This window comes from Coenobita brevimanus, chromosome 57 (assembly GCF_032717465.1).
Source record: "Coenobita brevimanus isolate Jiangsu-jjx chromosome 57, ASM3271746v2, whole genome shotgun sequence".
Taxonomy (NCBI): Eukaryota; Metazoa; Arthropoda; class Malacostraca; order Decapoda; family Coenobitidae; genus Coenobita; species Coenobita brevimanus.
Window position 1 is genome coordinate 5,748,601 of NC_137010.1, and position 23,162 is coordinate 5,771,762.

General features: G+C 40.6%; 1 protein-coding gene across 2 annotated transcripts in view; it reads left to right on the forward strand.

Annotated features, from left to right (window-relative positions):
• Positions 1-23,162, forward strand: part of sxc (O-linked N-acetylglucosamine (GlcNAc) transferase sxc) — a 97,460-nt gene that overhangs the window by 58,875 nt on the left and 15,423 nt on the right. For both annotated transcript variants that reach the window (XM_080274170.1, XM_080274171.1), the window contains exons 7-14: positions 5,374-5,463; positions 5,981-6,086; positions 8,811-8,906; positions 9,144-9,319; positions 13,852-14,005; positions 14,597-14,848; positions 17,531-17,730; positions 18,432-18,603. In XM_080274170.1, the coding sequence (XP_080130296.1) occupies positions 5,374-5,463; positions 5,981-6,086; positions 8,811-8,906; positions 9,144-9,319; positions 13,852-14,005; positions 14,597-14,848; positions 17,531-17,730; positions 18,432-18,603 (1,246 nt within the window). The remainder of the gene's footprint in view (positions 1-5,373; positions 5,464-5,980; positions 6,087-8,810; positions 8,907-9,143; positions 9,320-13,851; positions 14,006-14,596; positions 14,849-17,530; positions 17,731-18,431; positions 18,604-23,162) is intronic.

Sequence of the window (23,162 nt, forward strand, 5' to 3'; positions counted from 1 at the left end):
GTAGCTAATACAGTAGTAAAAAATCTGTTCAGGACTTACACAAAAATTGCAGAGGCCTCTTTTGTGCTGGAGATTTTGAGCATGACTTGGCAGGGCAGTTATGTTAGAATGAGCTAATGTATTGAAATTATGCTATGTAATTCTTGATCTCTGTATTTTGGAAAATGTATGATTCTCTGTCTACTATATACCCATCTGTATATGCTGTCTGAGTATGACATTCATCAGTATTTTCATTGTTATGTTTTCGGGAACTTTACAGGCTATGCCGTTTTCTATGCATTTTATCTGACTCATAATTATTCTGATAACCTGAAGTGTCCTGTCTTAATATTTCCATATCTTTCTTTCACTGTTCATGCTTATATCTTGCTGATCTGTCACTGGTGTACATAACCTAAGCTTATCTCACCTTGTTACCCACCTTTCCAAAGTTTGATACCCTTTCATTGTTAACAGTAGAATATATTGCTTAGGATACGCCAGGCGGGATGTATCATACGGTGATCTGTGTGGCCTTGGATATTTTGTAAAACCTCTGCTTAGCTATCTCTTCTGCACATTACATCCCAGTATTGTCTTGTATGCACTATTATATATGCATACTGTCACTATATTAAAATGATAAATACAAGATAATGTTTTGTGTAATATGTTCGGTAAATCACTAAAAGGTTTTGCAAAACCTATGCCACATAAAACATGGTCCTTTGCAATGGCATAAACATCAATTATTTGTGTGTGTTGATGTCCTGTGATGATCTCGCAGATCATAAACATCAGTTATTTGTATATGCGGATGTCCTGTGATGATCTCAAAGATCATCATTTCCATTGTTAATGTGTTTCTCATTTTTTGAAGGACTCGTCTTTTTATTACTGTTTCATTGAAGTGTTCTTTCTTTTTTTTTATTATTGCATTTTATTTAATAAAGGTTTGTAATTCTGATATGTGAATAAGGGAACTATTGTTTATTGCTTAGGATGTACTGTGGTATTTCATTAATTTTATTGAGTGGGTGGAATGTAGGAAGCTACCAAAATTTTTGAAAAGGATGGCTTTAACTTCATTAATGCTGGTGACATTCTTTTTAGGTTACTCATCGATACCAAGGGATTTTATTCAGCTTAGGAGAGGTCTTCCTACTGAAAGGGATGTGTCTAAACCCTCCAGTTTGAAAAATTTTACCTGTGATGAATAAAATTTCAGGAAATGGCAAGAATAAATTGGAAAAGGGCATCCCCAGGCTCACTGGGTTGAGAGTTTGGCTTTTGTACAGCAGTGTGCAAGACTGTTAATTGGTTTACCTTCCTTCACATTGCAAGGGTGGGATGCACTGTTTATGACATTGATGCATTTAACTTGAAATTGAATGTTTCAGATGTTTCAGTTGATCAAATGAGCATGAAAAAATGATGCTAGGATTACGTCACTGAATGACCAGGAAAATACTGTGCTTATGTAGACTTGCAAGAATATGATGTAAGTTGTTCTGTGGTCTCAGTTAATACGGGTATACTGCACACACGATGAATGCAGAAACTATCAAAAAGATCAACACTCTGTCTGGTGAGTCCTTGTGTGTTAGGTTTACTGCACTCATGATGAACACAGAAACTGTCAACAAGATCATCACTGTGTTTGGTGAGTCTTTGTGTGTTGCGAGAGTTGGGTCTGTGTGAAGTTCCTGTGAGACAATGACAGTTTCGACCCTCCCCATTTTACCATGCATAAATAGAACTTGCAGTAAATACTCGGATAAATGATCATGACACAAGCCCGAATGAAAATGCACACACAAACTGGAGTAGAAGTTAGCAAATTAATTCCTACATTAACCACATTCAAAGAGACTCGGATGCATGAGCAGAACTGAGAGAAGCCTATCATGAAGTGCGCGGAGACTTTGCGCTGGTTATTATTATTATGATGGACTATCAGTGTGTTGTGGTGTATACGATTGTGAGCATTGCCACCCCAGAGGAAGATGTTCGCAAAATATCCCAGAAAAATGGCTGCTTGGGATGTATTACACGACTGGTCAAAAAGCTGAGTATCGATTCAAGTTATTTTGAGGTGTCTTAAGTGGAATTTTGGGATGAAATAACTGGAGAAAAGGGAGGCATAACAGTCAGGGTGTAATTTTTTATGAATAGGTGCTTGGAAACCTTGTAAGCAGATGAGAGTACCACCCTCACACATTCATTGGTATACAGTGCACTCACTTGTTTTGTGCCTAATTGGTACCACAATCGCGTTGTGAAACTTGCACATGTACTTGACATGTAATAAGCGGTAACTGGTTCCAGGATCAGCCACCTCATTCCCCCTTTGCTCCCCATTAATGACACAGTACCTCTACTGTAAATTACATACAATTAATCAGACATGTATTATATTACTGAACCATAATACTAAGGACTTTACTAATATTGACATTGCATGTTGAGGCGTGAAGACAAGTTCAGAGGCTGGAACCGGTAGTTAGTAATCACCTGCCCCCTCACTGCTGCCTTGTATTCCTGGGTACCCTTGTCCTTCCTTGAACCCTCAGCACTGCTGTCGCTAATTATGTATGAACCATGTTACACAGCACACGAACTAGAGACTCAAGAAAGTCCTCTGAGCGTGAGAACACAACAATACAAAGCGTCTCAGGATATGACATCACAAACATGGGGGCAGTGGCCGTGAACAAGGGACGGAGGAGAGGAGTATGCCTGCAATCACTTGCCGCCGGGGCTTGCAAAACTCAGTAAAATTGCGAGACTCCTTGCAGAGGAACATTCCCTTGCATCCATTCACGAAATTAGTGAGTGCACTGTATGCTTTGTGTCTTAGCATTTGCTTTTCATTTCCTTGTTTTTTTACCTTGGTTTGGTTTTCTACCTTGGTTTGGTTTTCTACCTTTTCCCACCATCCCTGTTGAGCCTATGGGTGCTATGCTAAATTAATGTGCATTTTTTCCCCTAGAGGATTCAGAGTAAGGCAGTTTTATTTATTTTTGCAAAGGTGGAGTTAGCTTGAGAGAGAGAGAAAATTATTTAAATAGCTTTACTGAGTACTGTATTTGGAAAATACAGTGTAGTATCTACCTGATGGAAATAGGATTATGGTAGTAATGAAAGATGATAATGTTTTTAAGGGAGTATTCTATATGTGATAAGTAACTCAGCTGTATGGTATTTATGATGTCTGAGTAACTCCACTTAACCACAGTATTCATTTGTAACATTTTAAACACAGAGGGATCTCTCTGCTTTGAACAAACTTCAGATGTTAGGGCCTCAGATAATCATGGGTTTATGAGTGAAGTGATCTTGCTTTTTCAACTTGGCAGTTTCTGAAAGTTTCAAATTTTGTGTTTCACTTTTCATGTAGGGTAATTTCAAATTGATGACAAAAGACTTGAGATTGATCAGCTTTGAGGTCCATTACTTAGTGGTAATGTTTTAGTATGGTTTGTGGACATTTCATACTGTCAGCTCTGCTACATCCTTTGATAGCATTTCAGAGAACACTTTGGGTTTGGTAGAATCATACTACAGTACTGTACTATAAATATTTATAGCTGGATATAAATTCTATCTATCTATAGCCCGACGCCCTAATCCCGCAAAGGGTGGCCGCAGACAAAACGCCTCCAAGTCGCTCTGTCACCCACCATTTGACTACCCTCCCCCCAACTCACCCCCCCCCTCCCTCATATAAATTACTGCCATATAAAAGCTGACTTGAATGATGTTGGAAAGAGTGTCTAACCCATAGCAGTGGGTATGTTGATAGCTCTCTTTTCGTTCTGACTCTTTCCTTGTTTTTTGTGTCATACCTTATCCCATCCTTAGGTGGGTCAGGGGGTCAGGATAGTGATGATTTTAATGATAGAAGCTGTGACACCATTACATAGTTGGTCTTGTTATCTAAACTCTTTAAGTAATAAGATAACTGAATAGGTAAGCTGCACATGTTTCTTCGTTTGCATGTACAGTAGATTAACTAGGAAATAGGAAGAGGACAGCTAATGTGTTTTTCTTTGGAAGAAGAAAAGTCTCCCACCTTCTGTAATCAAACTCATTGGTTCAGTTAAGTTCAGCATAAAGCCACCCATCATTAACACATGATGCTTGTGGTGGGAACTGTGATTTGATTATTGCAAATGTGATGCAGTGTAATGAGAAGCCTAACATGCTGTTTGTGGTGGTACTTTTGTTGTTATTTTGATTATTGCAATCTGAAGGAGCCTAACCCTGAGTTAATTGCTGGAACATGTCTTTTGGTGCTTGAAGATATAAGGATTATTTCAAGAAGGTAAAAAGATCCATAAACTATACTCTATATCAGTATTTGAGTCCCCCCCCCACCCCCCCAACATGCTGAGATGTAATTGAATTATTATGTTGGCAAGTCATACTTAGTACAAGGGGTACTGTTCTGTTAAAATAAGGAACGAACTCTTCCCTTTTGTGTGCTGGAAACTTGGATGGATGCAAGGCAAGCATATTACCTGTAAGTGCATAGAGATACTGATGCGTGTAGTCCCCCCCCCCCCTCATCTCGGAAATATTGCTATTAGTTCACGTATACAAGTAAACCAACAGCACAGAAACTTGTTGAGTCAGGGTTGACTGTATCTTTGATATTCCCACTGAGTGAGAACATGAGAGCAAGTTGAACTGTAAGAGATAGATTTCTGATGATTACAAATTGACAGTTGGGTTTGCCCTCCAATTCAGTACACCTCTTCCCCCCATCGTTCTGTTTATTAGCACTTTGAATTAAGTTGAATATGAAATTTGAAAACCCTCCATGCCTGTTTTAAGCATATCCAAGCACAGTAATTTCAAGGTAATGAGACCTCTGTACAATACCAAAGTCAGACCATGGTATACAGTGTAATCTTCAGATGTTCTGTTTTTTAGTTGATCAGAAAGCAGTTAATAGAATATTGTTTAAACCATTCATGTCATATGTTTTACATTTCTATGTTCAGTACTGTATTGTAGGTTATGTGACCCTTTTTTGTGACTAGTGAGCCATGAGAAGAAAGCAGTTACTGTGTTTAAATATTCTAAGCAGGTGTATAACAATATGGTGTTACTGTATTTTAAAACTTATTTTCATAAATTAAGCCACTCTCATCTTAAATGTCAGGACCAACTTGCATAACCCTGGGCTCCTACGCTTCTCGTGTGGCAACACAGGTTTAGATAATGGATGGATGGATGAAGTCAGCTTAGTTCTGTTTTATACATTAATATGATCTGTAAGTGATATAACAGTTCTGACTTCAATGTAAAATATTTTGTAATTCCTGTATTCAAGATTTTATAATGTCTGAGTTAACCATTTCTCCCCACCCTGTCCCCCCACAGAGCCGTGGCTGCATATCTCCGAGCCCTGAACCTTTCTCCCAACCATGCTGTTGTGCACGGGAATTTGGCTTGTGTTTACTATGAGCAGGGGTGAGTCTTCTTTCATTTTTTTATGATGTGTCGAAGTAAAAAGTTAGCTTAACTTTTATTGATGTTTTATTTCTTATGATTAAGTATGAAAGGTAGGCACAGTTTTTGTTAGACATGATTAAAATGTAAAGTTAAACCTTAGTTGTTGTTTTTTAACCTGATTTTAAATATTTTTGTTCATTTAAATAATTTGGAGCAGATAAAGACTAAGTATTCTAAAGTAAATATCCTTCCCTGGTGGGACAAAGCTTGATAATAGCACCAAAAACCTTTACTCCTGAAATAAAATTAACTGGTGTGCCATGTTTCACCCAGGAGGGGCAACATTGTTGCTGTTTAACTTTTGCTGTTGTAGACAACCTAGACCCAACAGTTGTGATTATGTCTTTTTGCTTTTTTAATTGTAATTTGATTTTTTTATTCACTTGTTTGTGATGATTTACATTGTTTTTTGAAGCTAGTTTTTTATAAATTTACTTAGTTGTGCATATGTAATATTTTATAATTTTTCATGTAGCCTCATCGACCTTGCTATTGACACCTACCGGCGTGCCATTGAGCTGCAGCCAAACTTCCCTGATGCCTACTGCAACCTGGCTAATGCACTCAAGGAGAAAGGACAGGTGAGCCAAGTTACCAAGTTTCCTCTTGTATAAAAGCATCAGTAAACTCAGTACTTAGCTATATTCTAATTTACAGCTTGCATTCATAGTCCATTCTCTTAGGATATTATATATTATAAATGTATACACAGTAGAGTCGTGATTTAAGACCAAATGAAACCGGTCTTACAGTAACACGGGCATTTAATTTCTCCCATAATTACATAATAGCATGGTAATACCACTCAATTGCACGAGAGAAACTGTGGGAAATGGGTGTTTAGGTATTGGATTTCCAGATACAAATCGTGTATTATGCTTTTGTCGGTCACTGATTGCATTCCTCAGCCTGACCCGACCCTCGTGACCCCCATACCACCTGCCACAGCCTGCTCAGCCCTGCTGCCTACCTCAGTGTTGTGTGAACTGTCACTGTGATAAGTTCATTTGCTTATTTCCTTGCTCCTCGTTTCCTCTCAGAACTCTCAATACGTGGTTCCAAACTAACTTTCGTTATACCTAAGCACCCTTAAAGTGTTATGAACACAAGAAAAGCATTTATTCTAAGTGAAAATGTAAACTTGTTGGATGAAGTAATGTGTGGTATTGGAAGTTAAATGCGAACGATCAGATAAAATGTGTCTGGATGTTAACAATATGGATAGTTTTCTTTGTTGGAAAAAAGTTAACGATGAAGGAGCAGTAAAATTCACATATTCGCCTTTAGTGCAACGAGTGTGGGGGGGGGGGAAGCTTTGTTCTCGATATTTGTTATGAACTGACTGTCTTTGGTCAAGTAAATTCGGATCTTATGGTGTGTGCAGACACTACGTGTTGACATAAACAGTTAGGTGAGATAATTATGTGACTTCATTTCTTGTGAATTATAATGTCATACAAATTATACTGCTTGACTGACTTCTTTATTTTTCACGATTTGAGCATTCGTGTGTATCTGAGAAGTTAGATATGCAAGCACCTCATGCTGACGACTTCTTTATATTTTTTTTTTTTTTTTTTTTTTTTTTTTTTTTTTTGAATACTAATGGTTTCAAAAATTTCACACTGCCCCTCCCTCCCCCACCCCCCCCACTTTTTTTTTTTTTTTTTTTTTTTTTTTTTTTTTTTTTTTTTTTTTTTGCCAAAAGTGATTAGTGACAAAATATGCATGATACTGGGCGGCCATTGTTCACGTTTTGTATAGGTTAAGGTTTTGCTTGATTTCTAATGAGGACTTTTAAGAGGCTTAATGGCAGTCCTTGGTGTTTAAAATTTTTATGGGGAGTATTAGGGGGCAAAATTAGTCGGTTAGGTTAGGTTAGAATGCAGTAGCTGCACACTGATGTGTCCAGTCGGTGAGCTCGTATGTAAACACACTGTCTTTGGTGTCTCAAGGCAGACTTATTTGTAATAATCTATCTTTAAATATATTTTTAGTGAAAAATATAAGGCTCCTAGAACCTAACCCCCTATTTTACATGTAAATATATATAATGTTTTAGCGCGAAATCGATTTTGTATGAGGTTCTGCATAATCTATCTCGTGTTGTATGAAGACGCTACTGTATGACATATATACAGATAGATAGATAGATAGATATTTGTGTAAAGCTTCTCTTACATGAAAAATTGGATTAGGATGATGGTGGTGGTGAAGATATCTTGTGATTCTGATTTCTTTGGCTTTCTTCAAAAGACTTCTCCTAGCTACTGGCCTGGCACACTTGCATCTCTCCCAGATTTACTTGCCATTATACAGTCCTTGATATTTTCCTTCCATATCCTGTATCATTTCCTTGCAGTCCTCCTTGTATCATATACTCCTCAGTCTCCATCTACTCATATCTGCTCACCTCTCCATTTGGTACTCCCATGATTACATTTTTAAAGGCCTTATTTATGCATACATTTTTTAGGGGTAGCTAACAGTGATACATGATGCTGTTTAGCTGAATCACCACTACCACTACCATCATCACCAAGAGGTAATTTTTTAAGGTCAGCTGGTATCCAAGGCCTACCAGGGAGTAGATTGTAGAGTAATGCCAATGTAGCAGTTTCAGTCTGATTGTGTATGTGAGGTATGTTCAAAGCCAGCTACAGGTTTGGCCTATCACCACCCACATTTTAGAACCTCCCAGAGGTGGTGGTCCCTGTCCACCTCATACCTAAGTAGAATTACAATATGCTCCCAGTTATCCATCTTCGCAATATCTGACGCTGCTGGCTTGGCTTTATGAAAACAGTATCCAGCGAAATTGTGCACTTTCTGGTGCTGAAACGGGACGTAACCGGCGGTTCTGTGTAACATCCACTCTTGAACGGTATCAACCGGCTCATAAACAGTAGCCAGCCAACATTGTATTAAAGCACTGTATCATTACCTTGTTGTATTTTATTCTTAATTTTCATCATTTACTCATGGGAAATGTTTTAGGATAGAGGTTCAAGATGGTTAGTAATCCATTATCCAGCTTGACATCCAGTATTATGCTGATGGAGGGACATTATGCAGTATTGAGTATTTTGTTTTAACCGGCGTAGGGTTTGGCTGATTTACGCCAGATAATTGAGTTTATTGTACAACTATACCTGCATTATCAGTCTTCCCCTCTTAGCTGTTATGGTTTATCATGCCAACACATTCATCATCACAGGTCACTAAATACTACTGTACTGTACTTATATTATGTCATCATCTCTTAGCTAGCGTGGAATCCTGTTAAAGCCCATTCATTGTCTCAGGTCAGTGAGGCAGAGGAGTGCTACAACACGGCACTGCGCCTGTGTCCAACACACGCTGACTCACTCAACAACCTTGCCAATATCAAGAGGGAACAGGTATGAGTAAAACTTTGATGCTATCTATTCCCCAACATTATGTTTACATTTTGGAGTATATATATATTTGTTGATGTATTGTTGTAGCTAGCTTGCACATGTCTGATAGAGGTAGACAGCTGTACTGTAGATGTTACAAGCTGTGTTTCAGTGCAGCATAATGAAGATCTGCTGAATATGTTCTAGCTGGTTTTGGTACAGTATAATGATGTTCGTTTTTTTTTGTGTGTGTGTTAGGGCCACACAGAAGATGCCACACGACTGTACCTTAAGGCATTGGAGGTGTTCCCAGAGTTTGCAGCAGCTCACTCGAACCTGGCCTCCATCTTGCAGCAGCAGGGCAAGCTCAATGAGGCTCTCATGCATTACAAGGAGGCCATTCGCATCCAGCCCACCTTTGCTGATGCTTACAGGTGATTATAGTGCTTATATTTATTATTTTCCCTTAACCCACACATGCTGGGCAATATTTAACAAAGTCGTCACCTCACTACAGGGAATTTTTCAGAAACTGCTGAAAATTTGCTGTTTTTAAACCTTAATATCTTGGAGAGTATAGCACTTATGGAAACAAGTTAACAATAATTTTATTCATCAATTCTTCCTCTTGCGAATGAAAATATCCCCAGGTCTCTAGGTCATTGTGTTAATGAGTAATTATGTGAGGAAGAGAACTCATTTTTGCTGGGAGAGCGGCATGAGAGCAGGACGTGTTCATGCGTCTGCCGGCTGCGCTGACTATGGCTTTGCTTTCAACATGATAACTTACTCCACTACTAGATAAACTAGACGCTGTTGCATTCAAGGCAATCCTTATGGCACTATCAGTGAGCCCTTTTCTAATACACCAGGCCCTCCACATTTGCAGGGGTTAGGGGACACAGAACCCCGTGAATGTGAAATTTCCGCAGATGTTTGGTGCATCCTCCCATAAATGCCTCTGTAACCTAAATCATCCCCTGTGAGGAAGTGTGCACATACTGTACCTAATAAACCATATCTGGGACCTGAAAGCAACATAAAATATCAGAAATAGCTGATGACTTGCCCACATGTGAGTGTGGGCAAGTCATCAGCTACATATATTTTCCAACTTCTTGCAATCATACCCTTGAAATTCAGTCTTGGCTCCACAGAGGGGCAATCCGCAAATTTTTGAAGCCCACGGAAGTTGAATCCACGAATGTGGAAGCCCTGGTGTATTCTTGGAAAGAGGCTTGGCAGGGACAGATGATGCAAGGGTCCATGTAAGGCGGGAACAGAATCGGACGAGAGACACAAGAAAACATTGTCCTGCACCTGGCAGAGTCGTAGAGACGACTGAGGTATGCTTGCCTCGGGTGCTGGGAGACTTTCCTCACCCTTCGGTGACGAGATCAAGTGGCGACCACTTCAAACTGTGGTGCAAAAACACTTGTAGATACAGCTGTCACCTGGCGCTCTCGATCCACCAGTTTTGCGTTGGATATAACCGTCACCTGGCGCATATGGGTTAGTCTGAAGACGAGCCCTAACTCCTTTTGAGCTCATTTTGAGTTACTGGCATCTCAAAATTTTCAGTAGCAGTGAAACTTTTAATAGGCTTTTACCCCGTAATTTACAATGACCAAAAGAGAGAGAGAGAGAGGGAAAGTTCTTATAACAAGGCTCTATTGTACTTGGTGCTAAGATTTCACCATAATTTTAAGTGGCAAAAAGAAAAAGAAGAAAAAAAAATCTAACAAGGCCTTACTGTACCATGAGTCAAAATTTCACGGTAGCTTACAGTGACAATATAGGTGTAAAAAAATTATAACAGTGTCTTAAGTGAGGAGTGTGTGCAGCAGCACAAACTATTGATTTGTGATATGGTGCTTAAAGAATGAGTGATGAAAAAGAGGACTTGTACCCAGGAGAAAAATATGGAAGCAGAAAAACCAAGTAGTAAGGGATGCCTTCTAAAGCGAGATGAGGAGAGTGATGGCTGAACAGGGAGCTATAGATGGAGGCATTAATGAACAGTACGGAGCCCTCAAGAACAATCTCTTGAGAGTTACTGATGTAACATGTGGTTGGACAAGAGGACCACCAAGACATAAAGTAACTTGGTGGTGGGATGAGGGTGTAGAAGCTACAGTTAAGGAGAAAAGAAGGCTTTTCTGGGAATGGAAGAAGGGTGGTAGCAAGGAGGAATACTTGGCTGCCAAGTGTAGGGCTAGAAGAGAGGTATACAGGACGAGGTCTGAGTCACAGAGGCTTTTACTTGATAACCTAAATCATGGGAAAAGGAAAAATATGATATTTAAGGTGGCAAATCAGATGAAGAGGGATAATCGGGATATTATAGGTGAGCAGTGTGTGAAGAATGATGAAGGAAGGGTAGTGGTGAACAGTGAGGATATTAAAGATGCACGGAGAGAGCATTATAGTCGGTTGTTGAATGAGGAGTTTGACTGGGACATGGAAGGTTTGGAGCCATCAGATCCAGTGTTTGGCCCTTGGCCTTTGATTGATGATGCTACTGTGAGTGAGGCAATAGGCAGGATGAAGGTGGGGAAGGCAGCAGGTGTGACTGGGTTGACTGCCGAAATATTGAAGGCCTCAGGAGATATAGGGGTGAGGTTTGTGACTGACTTGATAAATATGATTATTTATGAGTGTGTTGTCCCAGATGATTGGCTGAAGAGTGTAATTGTAAATATGTATAAAGGGAAGGGTGATGCCCTGGAAAGAGGAAATTATAGAGGTATAAAGCTTTTAGATCAGATAATGAAGGTAATGGAGAGAGTTTTAGAAGGTATGATTTGAGAAAGAATGAATATTGGTGAGATACAGTTTGGGTTTATGCCAGGTAGGGGGACCACTGATGCTATATTCATTGTTCGACAGCTTCAGGAAAAATATATTGGTAGGAGAAGGGATCTTTATTTTGTTTTTGTTGATTTGGAAAAGGCCTTTGACAGAGTCCCCTAGAGAGGTGGTGAAGTGGGCAGTGAGAAAGCTTGGCTTGGAGGAGTGGCTGGTTAGGGTGGTTATGGCTATGTATGTGGGTGCTTGCACCCAGGTAAGAGTGAATGGAGATTTGAGTGATGAGCTTTCCGTGAATGTTGGTGTGCATCAGGGGTCAGTTTTGAGTCTCATGTTGTTTATCATGTTACTTGAAACCCTCTCACGTGACTTTAGAAATGGACTCCCATGGGAGATATTGTATGCTGATGATTTGGTGTTGATTGCAGAGAATGAAAGGGAGACAGAAGAAAGGTTTAGGAAGTGGAGAGATGGTATGGGGCACAAGGGCTTAAGGGTAAATGCAGATAAAACAAAAGTGATGATATCTAGGGTTGGTGGCGGTACTGTCAAAGACGAGGGAGAGTGGCCATGTGCAGTTTGCCACAAGGGCGTGGGAAGTAATTCTATCTTGTGCGGTGTTTGTGATAAATGGGTGCAAAGGAGATGTAGTGGTATCAGAGGTAGACTGCGAGATAATGCTGATTTTATGTGTACGGTGTGTCGGGGAGAGCAGGTGAAAATTGTCAGGCATGAAAGGATTGAACTTGCTGGTGAATCACTTGAGTGTGTGGAAGAGTTTTGTTATTTGGGAGACATGTTGTGTGCTGGAGGTGGGGCTGGAGCTAGCTCTGTGGCTAGGGTGAGAAGTGGTTGGAAGAAGTTGAGGGAGCTCTTGCCTCTTCTGACATTGAGAGGGCTCTCTCTACATGCTAAGGGGTCTTTGTATGCAGCATGTGTTACGAGTGTAAAGCTGTATGGTAGTGAGACCTGGGGAGTAAAGGAGGAGGATATTCGCCAGCTCAGACGTACAGAAATGACAGTGATTAGGTGGATGTGTAGTGCGTCCCTGTGTCCAAGGTCTGGGGGGGCTGGATTTACGATGGAAGAGTTTAGAGGTAGGATGGGACTGGAGTGTATTGGTGTTGTGATGAGGAGAGGTAGATTGAGATGGTTTGGACATGTGGAGAGGATGGGGGATGATAATGGAGAAGTAGATTGAGATGGTTTGGACATGTGGAGAGGATGGGGGATGATAATGGAGAAGTAGATTGAGATGGTTTGGACATGTGGAGAGGATGGGGGATGATAATGGAGAAGTAGATTGAGATGGTTTGGACATGTGGAGAGGATGGGGGATGATAATTGGGTGAGGAAGGTGAGAAGTGTTAATATTGGGGGTCGGATGATGAGGGGTAGAAAGAGAAAGACATGGGACGAGGTCATTAAGTGTGACCTCAGGGTTAAGGGACTGAACAGGGAGGCTGCAATGGATCGTGCAGTGTGGAAAGCCGCCATTAGGTGACCAAGGCCGACGCATGTAAGCACGTTGGAGCCTTTAAAAACAAAACGCCTTAATGTAGAGAGAAACCTGTACTACACAGGAAAAATTATCCTCTATATTACCACTATGCCGGGAATCGAACTTGGGACTGTACAGTAAGGTGAGAGCCAGGCAGCAGTCCACTACACCACAACCAGGTAGAAGTTATCTCACATTGCCACAGTCTTGTAACCATACTTCACACAGGAAAAATCATCCACTGTATTACCACAATGCTGGGAATCGAACCCGGGACTCTCAGGTGAGAGCCAGGCAGCAATCCACTACGCCACGGCTAGGTAAAAGTTATCTCACGTTGTCACAATCTTGTAACCAGTGTCCCTCCACCCCCACTGTGGGCCTGAAGAGGATGAGATAACCCCCTGGCACTTGGGCAAGTAGATGCTTTTAATCTGTCCCGAGCACTTACGGCAAGTCAGAATGAAGAGAGAAACCTGCACTTGCTGCCTGGCTGTCACCTGAGAGTTCCGGGTTCAATTCCTGGCTTAATGTTAATATAGTGGATAATGCCTCATTGTACTTGGTCATAAAATTTCCCTGATATTTACAATGGAAAAAAAAAAAAAAGTTAATAATGCTTGTACTTGGTGCTAAACTTTCACTGACCTTCCACAGCAACATGGGCAACACCCTCAAAGAGATGCAAGATATCCAAGGGGCGCTCCAGTGCTACACTCGTGCCATCCAGATCAACCCAGCCTTTGCAGATGCCCACTCCAACCTTGCCTCCATCCATAAGGACTCTGGAAATATCCCTGAGGCTATACAGGTAAACATCCTCATCATCATCATCATAATAATAATAATATCATCAGTACTTCATCAGCCCTCACTGGACACTTGATTTTAGCATTGTCATATCCTGGTAGATATTCAGTACCTTTAGTGCATTTTTTTCTGGCTTGACAAAGAACCCAACCCCATTCAGCTGGGTTGATGGCCCGATAAAGACAAAGTGTTGATTTTACTAGTAACTTTAAGGAGACTTATTCCTGCCTCATAAGTGAAGCTCTTTAAATGTCATGCAACCATCTGTTATTATTCAAGTTAATGGAGAGGCCCAGTTTCATCTAATAATTTTACCCTGCCAGATATTCAAAACCCCATTACCTTCATGAACTGTACCCTCTTCCTAACTGCAGTGTACTGTTTTACCCTGTTTTTCAACACCCAGTTACTTTCATTAAAACATACACACTCTTCTTCATAATTGCAGTTACCATATTAGACTGCTGTTATATTCATCATCCAGTTACCTTTATGATTCTCATCGTTGTAATTTTATCTTGCCACATATGGTACTGTACTTAGCATGCAGGTACCTTCACCAGCTGAACCCCCTTCCTTCTTGTCATTGCAGAGTTATCGCACAGCTCTGAAGTTGAAGCCAGACTTCCCTGATGCCTACTGCAACCTGGCCCACTGTTTACAAATTGTGTGTGATTGGACTGACTACGATGCTCGCATGAAGAAGCTGGTGGCCATTGTTGGGGAACAACTGGAGCGGAATCGCTTACCCTCAGTCCACCCCCACCACTCCATGCTCTACCCTCTGTCCCATGAATACCGCCGTGCCATTGCAAACAGACATGCCAACCTCTGTATGGAAAAGGTAAATTGTAATTTAGAACAAGTGATAAGTGGTAGGTGGGGACACTTACCATCCACTCGCTCGATGTAGTGCTGCTCTTGGGTGATTGCCCTTCCCTCTCTTCCCTCTTTCGTTCCATCGTTTGCTGTTTTTCTTTCCTTCATTCTTTCTGCATCCTTATGCCTACTGGTGACTACACTCCCTTGTTTGTCTTTTTTTCCTTCATTCTTTTCTCTTCCTTCTGCCTGTGGGTGACTCTACACTGAGTGACAAGCCAAAATGGTTTCCTGTACACCAGGAAACCCTTTACTATGCTGGGTGGTAACCATATAACCAAATTATGGCACCTGGTGGTTTAGTGGGTAATTAACCCTTTAACCGCGGGCATTGTTTTGACCCGACTGTCCCCCCTGTGGGGGTTCCATCCAAAATGTAAACAAGCATTAAACCTTTATAACTCTGCACAGAATAAAGCTAGAGCGAAAAATAAGGTACCATTAGTTTGCAATGATGTAGGTTTCATGACTTCGTGGACTTTCACTGGACGGGCAGTGCCATTAGAAGTGAGCGATCTAAAATCAATATTTTTCGCCCCACACACCATTATCAAATTCCAACCTATCTATCTATAGCCCGACGCCCTAATCCCGCAAAGGGTGGCCGCAGACAAAACGCCTCCAAGTCACTCTGTCACCCACCATTTGACTCCCCTCCCCCCTACTCACCCCCCCGTCCCTCATATACCTCTCAACTCCATCCCTCCACCTCATCCTCGGTCTACCCCTCCCTCTCCCTCCCTCCATCTCACCTACATACACCCTCTTAGTCAGTCTTTCATTCTCCATCCTCTCCACATGTCCAAACCACCTCAGTGTATTTCTCCTAATCTTTTCAACCACATCCACATCTACCCCACAACGTTCCTTCGCTTCTTCATTCGTCAACCTGTCCCTCCACGTCACTCCACATGCTCCTCTCAAGTAACTCATTTCCACTGCTCTCACCCTTGACTTGTTCCCTTCTTGCAAGGTCCACGCCTCGCTTCCATACGTCAGGGTAGGGATCACAATACCATCATGCAGTGACTTCTTAACTTCCATACTCACCTCCCTATTTCTCATCACTGCTTTCAGTGTACCAACAACCTTCCTTCCCTGCTGTACCCTTTCATTTACTTCATCCCCCAAAGTTCCATCCTTACTCATCACACTACTCAAGTACTTGAATGCACTCACATTCTCCATATCCTCACTATCCAACCTCACTGCACACTCTGTGACTTCATTCCTCTCAAACACCATAACTTTACTTTTGTTTACATTAACTTTCAGCTTCCTCCTCCTACACACTGTCCCAAATTCATTCACCAAACCTTGCAACTCCCATTCATCTTCACTCAACAATACTGTATCATCAGCAAACAGCAACACCGGAAGCTTCCAAATCTCACCCTCATTCATTAGGGCCACCCCCACATCCACTGCCCTACCTTGAACCTCCTTTACAACCCCATCCATATATATATTAAACAGCCATGGAGACATTACACTCCCCTGTTTCAGTCCCACATTGAGATCAAAGAACTCACTCAGCTCACCATCCACTCGCACTGTAGCCCTAGCTCCCTCATACATACTCTTCACAGCACTCAACAATTTCCCCTCCACTCCATATATTCTTAATACCTTCCACATACACACTCTGATAATAATAATACTATAAACATATATGAACACTGCACATATGATAAACAGCCACTCTGTATTCACTGAGGCAAATAAAAGGCACTGTAATTGCCCGCACTTCACTGCCACGTCAGCGCCATTGTCACTCACAAAGCTGGACAGAGACTGATGCGTGTTTGAGCAGGGGTAGTGGGGGGCCCCGGGGGGTTGGAGGAGGGAGGTGGGGGTCGGCTGGAGTGAAAGAACTTAATAGCTACTCTCCCTTGAAACAGTTGGCCCGTGGAAAAAACGCACGGTATTCAAAATATTCACAAACATTCCAGAATGACACCTGCGGTTTGGTCCGGTTTTTTCAATGTCATTCTGGAATGACACCCGCGGTTAAGGGGTTAAGGCACTCCAGTCGGATTAAGCCCATGCAGGTTTGTATCCAAAGGGTCGTTAGGGTTTGTTGCTCATGTAATGCCACTCAGGGATGAGTGAGGCTGGTCACTCTTGTCTTAAATGTCAGGACCTACTTGCCTAGCCCTGGGCTCTTACACTCCCCATGGAGCAACACATGATGAAATAGTGATGATTAACCCATTGGGACAGTGGACATGTTTTTCATTGCATTCTTGTTGTCTTAAATTTTTATTCAGCATAGTGTAGACTGTTGAAGTGGATGACTTAGATTCATTATTATCCTGCCTCTAAGGCAGGACTCAAAAGGTTAATTACAGTTGCAAAGGATTATAGTTATTGCTTTACAGATGATATAACCAGCTTTATAGATAGCATTTGATCATTGACTGGCAGTTTTTTATTAATCCATCTGTACTGTACAGTATATGGGCAAGGTGATTACCTCTTTCACAGTTTCCTTCAGATGATCCTCACTCTGCCCTAGGGTGGGAAAGAAGGTCTAGATGATGATGATTTAACAGTGTGTAAGATTAGCTAGGAAGGGAAGAAATACATCTTTCCCTCCAAGCTTTTGTATGGGCAAGATCATCAGTTCATTTATTTTTTCCATCAGATCAATGTCCTGCACAAGCAACCATACAAATACCCAGCAGAGCTGACCACTGACAGTAGAATCAAGATTGGATATGTTTCATCAGACTTTGGCAACCACCCCACCTCCCACCTGATGCAGAGTATCCCAGGGCTGCATGAGAGAACCAGGGTTGAGATATTCTGCTATGCTCTCAGCCCTGATGACAGCACAACTTTCAGGTTAGTGGAAGATGAATTTTTATAACTATTTTGGTCTTCTCCACTGACTTTTTTTTGGGGGGGGGGGGGAATCACTGCCATTATCTTCCTGCCTCTACTGTGGTGGGGTAAGTTCTAACCTGGCAAAGATTCCTAACTCCTTTCAGCCAAGTTCATGGCCAAATGTAATCCGTTTGGAGGGTGGGTTTGACTTGGTGACTGGACTGCTACTTCATAATCAAGGCTTATTGAATGCCATGCAACCATTACTTTTATATTCAAGTTATGAGAGTGATCCAGTTCCATCAGAACTGAATGCAAAACATAATAAAGTGGTGATGACCCAGAAATTAGTAACAGGAAAGCATAAAAGGATGAGAACTATAAATTGTGCCTGGTGAAGTGGGACTAAACACCCATTCACCTATCAGTCAAGTCGCAAAGCTCTTAACTCCACTTGCAGACAAACCATACAGGTACCACCACCACCACCACCACCCTCCTCCTCCTCCTCCTCCTCCTCCTCCTCCTCCTCAATGAATTTTTAGTAAACTTTCAGCAAGTTACCCAACTGTAAGCTGTGTAATTATACTGTATGAATAATATAATTACCATTTGAGCTTGTACATATCCCCTCCCTCCCATACTCAAAATCCAGACTATGCCCAAAATTCCTTGTGGTTTAATAATGTAAGCTGAATATTGGCTTGTCATCATTGCAGGAGCAAGATCTCACGTGAGGCAGAGCACTTCATTGACCTGTCTCAGATTCCTTGCAATGGAAAGGCTGCCGATCGCATTAACCAGGATGGGATCCACATTCTGGTCAACATGAATGGCTACACTAAGGGTGCCAGAAATGAAATATTTGCTCTTAGACCTGCTCCAATCCAGGTGAGACAGAGTAGTGCTAATAGTACTAGTAGTAGTATTTGCCCATTCCAAATTAATGCTGTAACTTGGCAAGCAAAAGTCAGTTAATATCTGTGTCTGTATCAGAAAGGAATAATTATCCGATAATTATCGGAATCGTGTACGAATGGGCTGAACATTAGTGAAAAATAGATGTTTGTTTTACCCAGTGACCCTCAGCTCTTATTAGTCTTATAGCATATGTAGAGGTGTATGGTATGTAGGAGGACTACTGGGCCTTGGAAGCAGGCTGCGAAGCCTATGTCCAGAGTCAGACATATTAAAAAAAAAAAAAAAAAAAAAAAAATGCAAACTAAGGTTGTAATGATTATTTTTCAGTAATATTGTGCAGTTGTATGCCATATCCTATTCACTATCTTAAATAGAAAAATGCTTAAACTAAAACATGTGGAATATTTAGACCATATTATTATATCACTGTGGTTAGAATGAAGCTCAGCACTAAAAACAATACCTTGGCAACAGCTTTCTGTCAAGGAGCTGTGGCTAACAGGTAGAAACCTGTAAATCATCGTTTGCTTTCAATGGTACACGAGCTGTGAGCAGAAATTGTTAGAACAGGTAGAAACCTGCAAATCATTGTTTACTTTAGATGGTACACGGGCTGTGAGCAGAAATTGTTAGGACAGGTAGAAACCTGTTAATCGTTTATACTTTAGATGGTACACGAGCTGTGAGCAGAAATTTTTAGAACAAGTAGAAACCTGTCAGTCACTATTTACTTTAGATGGTACACGAGCTGTGAGCTGAAATTGTTTCTTTTCAGTCGTTCAGTTGATCTTCAGTAAAATGTATGTAGTAAAAAATATACGCATTCGATTTAGTGTTTCTTTGGGTGTCTGCTCTTTCCTCTCTTCCATCCTTTCGCCTGTCTTTCTTTCATTCTTTCCACTTTTTCTGCCTATGGGTGACTTTACACTGAGTGACAAGCCAATTGGCTTCCTGTACAACAGGAAACCATTTACTGTGCTGGGTGGTAACCATCCATCCATCCTTCAATTCTATGTCACCCCATAAGGAGTTTAGGAACCTGGGACTAGGCAAGTTGATCCTGACATTTAAGATGAGAGTGACCAGCCTCACTCATCCCTGAGTGGCATTATATGAGCAATATACCCCAACCTCCCCTTGGATATAAGCCTACACAGGCTCAATCCGATTGGAGCACCTTAATTACCCACTAAACCACCAGGTGTCATAATTTGGTTATATGGTTACCATCCAGGTATAGTAGGACTCGCCTAAATTTGCGGCTTTGGTGTGGCCCGCACCTATGTGCAATGGTGGCACGTTGCCCCAACTTGCTATGTGAAACGGAAGCTATTTATGTACAAGGCATCACAAATACGATAAATTCAGATGAATAAAACTTACACTTGTGTATTTAGATGGATGAATCAACAGTAAACTTATTATGCATAAAATATTTATACAGTAACACAGAAACATGGCATACATATTGTACAGTGTTGCTAAAAGAAATTGTTGTCACTTTTAATGGTTTTTAGTGTAGTTTAAGGGTGGGTAATAATATCACAGTTATAGATATAAGATAATGAGCCTGAAAAAAGAAGAAATATCCCAATATCCAAAGTAAATGAAATAATTCATATAATTCTAGTGAGTGGCAACACTGACACACCCAGTCTGGCCTAAGGTAAAGTAAGCAACACCTGTACAAGCATAGCTTGTACAGGTGTTGCTAAGGAAAAATGCTCACATTTACTGGCTTTTACTGTAATTTTAAGGGCGAGGAATAATCACATTTATAATCATAAGTTAATATGTAGGACAAAATAGTAGACATGCCAATACCGAAGTAAAAAAAAAAACATTCACTCGCGAGGGGGGAAGGGGAAAGAGAATGAATGAATGAAAATCAATCATGGTACTGCAATAACAGGTCATCTGTCGCCGTATACAAAAAATGATAAATATCACTAAATATAACAAAACCAAATTAACAAATGAAAGCACAATTATAAATAACTTAGAATCAAAAGTACTCAGGGTGGCTCACATCTCCCGCCAGGAGAGAGAGAGAGAAAGAGAGAGAACGGTATAGAAAACGTGGCAACACTGTACACAGGTGCGGGACACACCACAGCCGCATATTTAGGCGAGTCCTACTATAGTAAATGGTTTCCTTGTATACAGGACTAACAATTGTCAAACCCTGGTTCAACAATGGGTTTTGAATTTTTTTTTCGATTTTGATTATATTTTAGACTAAATTGTGTGTTTAGGATCATTTTAAACTGTTTTTAGACTTATATTAATGTGTTTTAGTCATTGGTGGGGTGAACATTGTCATTTTGGGGTACAATTTACTAAGCTTGATGTTTCCTGACATATTTGATGATTTTCAGATTTTATATGTTGGTTTTAAGTGAGTTATTTATAGGTGTTAGGCTTAGGTTAGCTTCTTTTATAGCTGTTAGGCCATTTAGATTGGCTTTTAACTTGTTTTTGGACTCATTTGGGTGGATTTAGGACTTGGCTGGGGGGAACCCAACGCTCAAAAACACATCCTTATACTTTACATGTTAAATCTTTCCCAAGATACGATACCTCGTCTAATGGTGGGTTTTTACTTAACCCCTTAACCGCGGGCTTGTTTTGCTTTGACTTGCGGCTCCCGCTGGCATATTCGCGCTTCAACAGACTCTCTAAAAATATTTTGCCAAAAATCAGTTATTAGTCCTAGAATATTAAAATCACATATGCTTATGGCACATACCTTCAGCTTTCTCCTGGGGTGTTTGTTGAGCCTTCGTCGAGTACAGTAGGACTTGTGGAGACCTCTGAAGTTGGGTAATGAAGTCTCCACGTTACACTTCCCAACAACCTGTAATATGATTACCACAGCCTGATATTATCACTAGAAAGACTATTCTATGATTCTCAAATAGATTGGAATCCATACTCCCCCCCAAAAAAAACACTGTGAAAGCAATGAAAATTACCAGCGCGTACGTGACTTTCCCACTTGACATCGTTCGCCGCTGGTGTTCTGTCATTTATTATTCATAAAAACACTCAGTTTATATTTCTATTACTGTATAACACTTATATATATCTACAGTCTTTATAAGTTTCCTTCAGTAATAGTAGTTTATTTTCACTGTAGGCATTCAATATCTCTTTCAGTAAAATACGTAGCATTCTCTTTCTCATCCTGTATACTAGCGTTGAGAGTGAATGTCACTTTCACCTTCACTCTCATAACTCATAGTATTCATACATGCTAGAGTGAAACTTTCACTTTCATTACTTCTAGTATACTGTATATACAGTATATGTATATATATATACTCGTATTCTTATAATACTACTTATTTACATTTCTATTTACGTTCTCTATTTTATTTACGTTATTTACATTTCTAGTTTATTTACATTGTGTTAGGCACTGTCACTTGCAGTAACTTATAAAACTGTTTTCCACTGTTCACTTATATTTACATTCATTGCTTTCACTTGCTGTTTACACATTATTTACATTTCCACTTGCACTGTTTTACTCACCAGAAAGATCATAGTCACTCTCTATCATTTGTCAGCCCTTTACCTCTTTCCACACGAGGTTTAGTAGGGGGTAGAGATCACAGGGCCCTTTGCATGGGGCTAAAAAGCGGCGGAATTTAGCAGGCACGAATCCGACGTACTTTCACCTTGAAAGACAACAGTAAACTGATACTGGTGGGCCGGGGTGGCCTACCTAGGGAGAGTGCATTACTGCCAATGTCAGCCTTGTGAGAGCTGCTAATATATAGCAGTGAAATGATTGGCAGGAAATCTAGACAATACATTATAAATTAGGTAGTTACAGATGATGTAAATATCACTTTGGCTTCTCCGTTCCCTCCTTATATATATTTTTATTACGAGAATAGATTATACGGGATATTTCAAGGGGAAATACACAGCAAAAATTAGCGAACGAGTGCACGTGAGGTGTTGTCAGATGATAATTAGCCAATTCCAGGTGTATGGCACTATCACTTCCCTTATTTCTTTTTTGTATACAGCAAGCTCGCCCCCAACACGTGGGTTTCGTTCCTAACGTGGCGCATTCGGCGCGAAACCGCGTAAGTTTTAACTACTCCTTATTTTGCTCCCTAGATCTCCTAAACATTGTCTTTTTCTGTTATCTGCCACTGGTAATCAATATGAAGCACTTTAAGTGGTTAGAAGGTTTATTTAATGTTATAACTTACAAATACAGTACTGCACAGCAAAACTTCAGCATACAAATACCTAAACACAAGGCAACATTCCTTTATATATAACAGGTCAACTCTGGAACTGTCTCGCTCTGTCTGTATTTCCTGCTTCCTTTGATCTCCAGTCTTTCAAATGCAGTGTGTCCAGGCATCTCGAAATGAATGGATCTTGAATTTGGCTCTCTCTTGTATTTTGTTTTTCTCTTGGAAGGAACAGTTTTGCGGGCACGTTGCCTTTGGTTCCTTCTTCTTCACAAAAAATAAAAATAAATAAAAAAAAAGAGGGAGAGAGAG